The 4,727-nt window shown below is 32.8% G+C and overlaps 1 protein-coding gene across 1 annotated transcript; it reads right to left on the bottom strand.

The window, feature by feature from the left end:
- Positions 1-210: 210 nt before the first annotated feature.
- On the bottom strand, positions 211-4,338 carry GDF5 (growth differentiation factor 5). Its single transcript, XM_026697325.2, has 2 exons — positions 3,473-4,338; positions 211-2,331 (listed from the first exon to the last, which is right to left on the bottom strand). Exons 1-2 carry the CDS (start codon positions 4,107-4,109, stop codon positions 1,469-1,471), a joined length of 1,500 nt encoding a protein of 499 aa, XP_026553110.2. The 5' UTR covers positions 4,110-4,338; the 3' UTR covers positions 211-1,468.
- Positions 4,339-4,727: the final 389 nt, after the last annotated feature.

The raw sequence follows: 4,727 nt of genomic DNA, 5'->3' as shown, positions 1-4,727 counted from the left end.
TCAAAGGGCAGTGGTAATTAGGTCCAGAACATAAACGTGTAAGATTGCCTTAACTACTATTTTATATTTCCCAATAAAATACCGATCATGATATATATATGTATGTGCATTTGATAGCTTGCAACTTTACAGAGAAGATTCTAATAGATCAGAAATAGATCAGGCATTGTTAACTTCCATTAGTTTTAAACAAGACACTCAAAACATAGATTTAATAAAATTATATTTATAGTAACTATGTTATCTAGATATCTAACACCCAATAATTTATTGCAGTTTAAGATTATAAGCATTAGAGTGCAGCATGATTTATAAGCAAAACAACAAAAACACAAGTATTCAAACACTAAACAGATCAACATTTTAAAAAGATAAAATGAAAATAATATACATTGAAATAAACATATTTGCTTGCGGTTCTCCAATTCCACATATAATGTGTACAGTTTAAAACCAAGTCATCATTCTATTAAATAATTGTTGCAAATATACAGTTCTAAATATATGAAATTTTTCTTAAGCTATTAGATACTGTTTGGTTATAATAGAATTAGAGAAATAATTTTTTTCAAATACAAGATAAATACAGTGGACAATAATGGGTATGGAAGGGTAATCTGTAAAGTGATTTAATATTATTGAGTCTTTTAAAATGTGCAAGAAAATAAACAGGTCCATTGTAACACTATTTGCTAATGTTTTTACTGGGTCAGAAGTGTTTATCAGATAAAAAATATGTGTGTCACTGAAGTGTATTTGAGTGGTTAAAGAAGATCTGACTTGCAGCAAAGTGAAGAAACCTATTTTAGGGGAGATAAATCAAAGCAAATACTGAAGTCTAAATGATGCAGTGCATATTTTTATAGTGTGGAGGTATTATTTCATACTGTACAGCAGGCAGCAAAATGTACTGGGTCAGCACTGATTTTGGGAGTAACAAATATTAAAACATGACAAATTACAGGATGCAAAAGCAATGGCACTGCAGTCCATTTTTCATGTTGTTTTCTCAATCTATTCTATTTAGAAACATACTTGACCCGTACTTGACCTCAAGGTATCATGTGACAACTACGCCCGGTGGTAACAACCTGACTTAAGATTTAATGTAATGGTTTGAGGACATACATCCCACAAATATCTGTGTTGCTAAATTGACAGTAGCAAGTATCTCTAGATGTAGCCTTGGAAATATTGTAGACATTATTAGCATAATTAGGAATAATTTAAACATGTGACACTAGGCCACTTCATTTGCTGTTTTAAAAAATTCAAATTCTTTATTACAATGTCCTTGTAATAAAGGAAGATAGAATCCTTGTGGAAGTTGTAATAAAAAAGCTTGCCAACATTAAAATGCCACTATTGTATAGAAGGCTTTGGACAATTTTATTATGTTGCTCTATAGGCTCAGAGTACTCTATTTGTCTTTTATTTAAACTAAACTAAAATAATTGTATTTGTGCTGCTATCTACAGCCACATGACTCTACCACCATGTCTTCATATTGTTTATAAACTACATTATTAGCAGAATCAATAAACAAAATACTAATAGGGCTCAGCCTTGTTGGAACACAACAAGTAGGAGGTGTTGATTCTGGATCCATCGAGTTCATTAATGTTTGGATAACAGCATGATTGGTAGGTTCTAAATGAGACCGAAGAGGAAATTCACAAAGTCCTTCACAATGATATGCTTCATATTCAAGAGGAGCAATTATCCAGTCATCCCAACCCATATCCTTAAAATTCACATGGAGTAATTTTCTGCTACATTTTGCCTTCAAATTTTTGTTTGGCCGCTTTCCTTGTCGAGTTGTTAGAGAAGCCCTTCTCTTTCTTCTTTGATTGAATAGGTATTCATAAACAGTTTTGTCATCTTGACCAGATCTGGCTTTTATTTCATTGAAAAACAAGTCTCTTTTCTTTGTTCTACCAAATACTAAAAAAAGAGCCTTTTCATTGACTTGCCTTCCTGTTCTGTTAAATCCCACAATCCTTAAATCAACAGGCTTCCCCTTTTCAAAAGCCTCTAGTTCAAAACACAAGTTATTAAAATTTTTAAAGCTCCTAAACACTTTCCAAATGTCAAACACTTCCCATTTTGCTCTATCTATGATGCTGACTGTTCGAGACTCCAAGAGAATGGATGCTTGCCTGCTTGGAGTGCAACTGGATAGCTTCACTTGATAAGTTTTCTCAGGAGGGTGAGGCTTCCAAATATCAGCTTTTTTTCTTAAAATCCGTAATTCTGCCCCCAGTAAACCATCTTTCTCTAGTGCACTGATGTCAAAAATGTATTTTTGCTTTTTAACTGGAGCTTGAACATCTAAAGAGAAAAAGAGAGAGAAGTTCAAGTATTTCTAAATAGAAATGTGTAGTACTTTTCAATTTCTCCTAGCACATGTGCATAATGAGTTTGGGATTATAAAATGCCTTTAGGGTACTGTTAGGGGTTCATATTGCATGGAGACATATTAAACCAATTCTTCAACATTTCAGAGACACTACATGTAACCTAATTACAACTTAAATTCCAATAAAATTCCAGTAAAATTTCCATGATATATTACTACAACAAAAAGAGCATCACAGGTACAAAGTTTTATTCTGATGTTCTGAACATCAGAGTAAAACTTTGTACCTGTGATGTTATTTTTGTTGTAGCAATATATCATGGAAAGCATATAAACATAGTGTGGCTATATGCTGGACATATTTTAAGCTAGAAAAGTACAGATCATATGCTTGTGGATTATATATTTTAGTAATTGCTTTACTTCAAACACACTTGCCAGGAAGAGAAGCTTAATTTTAAGCTTAATGGATAATGATATATACCAGATTTAAACATTCAACCTGGAATTTCATTCAGAGAAAACACTTTCTCCTTTGAGTATATTTAAAGATATATAGATATGTTTCTCTATTGTGAGTTAATGTCATGAGTTGTACACACTACTCATTTCAAGGGTACTTGTGGAAGAAAAGTTAGCCAACAACATGGAATTTAAGCAAAATTCACAGGTTGCTGTGTTGCCTCTGAGGATCTAAAGAAGAATGTAGACAATTTCCTTTGAACTTATAGTCTTTTTATTGCAGAAATATTAAGTCTCCTGCTTATTTTGTAATATCAAATCTGAATTAAAACTATATCTTTATTAGTTTCATTCTAACAAATAAGAAATACTCCTCTTTACTAATTTGTTTTTTTCTGAAATAGAAATAGATAACAGGAACAAATTATTCACCTCTTATTCTATCAGATATATAGTATTGTCTTATAAAGTGATGGCAATGCTTTATGTAGAAAAGAAAAACACAGCACAGTACATTCTGAAAATTAGTATTTACCTTAATACAAATATCAAAATCTGACAATAGAAATGCTCTTAAAGTATCCATTTAGAATGTAAACACCTGTGATTAGCAAAGTTTTGTTCTTTCTACAAATACATGGATTTCCTTACCTTGTCCTTGGTCTATGAAGCTTGTAATTGTGTTGGCAAGTCCCATCTCCAGTTTCATACTTCCATTTATATCTTTCTGTTCTGCATCAGAAAGAGCTTGGTATAAGGCAAGCATATATTCATGTGGTATGACAGCAGGATGTCTGAATGCCTCTTTAGATTCCCTTTGGGTAATAGCTTCTTCTCTGATTGTTTTGGTTTTGAAGGAACTATCTGGTTTCCCTGTGCCAGATTTTTTCAATGGGGCCTTAGGGCCAAAATTCTGAGCCTTTGGAGTCACTGTCCTTATTCCAGGTTGTCTATTTGAAGTAAGTCCTGCATGTTTATCTGTACTCTTTGCTTTAGGCAGAGTCTTCTTTGAATTGTCAGTCTTTGCCAAGAGAGATCCAGCTTGAGCAATATTACTTCTTGTTCTAGACTTGAAATTGCCAGCATTATATTCATGGCTCCCTGTTCTAAAAGAACCTGCCCTTGGCAATGGGTGCTTCTCTTTTCCATCTACTTTGGACAATCCTAATTTCAACCCTAGGTTACCTTGACTTGTTTCAGCAGAATTCAATATTAAGGAAATGAAAACCAGATAAAACCAACTGAAGTGCCAAAGCAGTATAGAAAAAAAGTACTGGATTTTCATCATCTAGTCTTCTTTTGAATGCCACCAAATAAAAAAATTAAAAAGGTTCCTCTGGTTTGGCATAAAAAATGAAATAGATTAAAAGGCAAAATAAGCAAAAAGAGCTTTATTTTCAATATACAGAACTTAAAATCAGTTTCTGTAATAATTGTATCCAGTCCCATAGTGGAAATGCTAATGTGTTCAATTCGCTGTCTCCTGATTTCTGCCAGCAGTTTATTCCTAAAAAGAGAAACTTAACCAACCCCTTTTCTTCCTTAAAAATGACTAAAAACTTGAAGGACTCTTGTTTAAATCTGGGAGGAATTTTTTTTCCAAGAAGGAAGAATGGCGTAATGCTACCTCTGTGTTAAAAGGTTTTTTAAAAAACTTTTGAATCCCTTCCAGTGAAAATATTTCACACACAGAAACCTGCAGGTGCTTAGAAATCTTTTACAAACTTGAACTCAGGAATTGGAAGTGGAATTCCAACAAAAACCTATTTAATTACTCTCTGATGTCATGCTGTCTAAACTAATTTAAGTGTGATATATTTCTTTTAAAAAGTCTTCTTTGCTTTATGAGTCATACTCTGCTTTATGTGAAACAACTCAGTAGGACTAAAAGTGTATAGAATGTGCA

This window comes from Pseudonaja textilis, chromosome 3, assembly GCF_049901715.1.
Source record: "Pseudonaja textilis isolate UNSWEBS1 chromosome 3, rPseTex1.2, whole genome shotgun sequence".
Lineage (NCBI taxonomy): Eukaryota > Metazoa > Chordata > Lepidosauria > Squamata > Elapidae > Pseudonaja > Pseudonaja textilis.
This window is presented reverse-complemented; position numbering and strand designations above follow the sequence as displayed.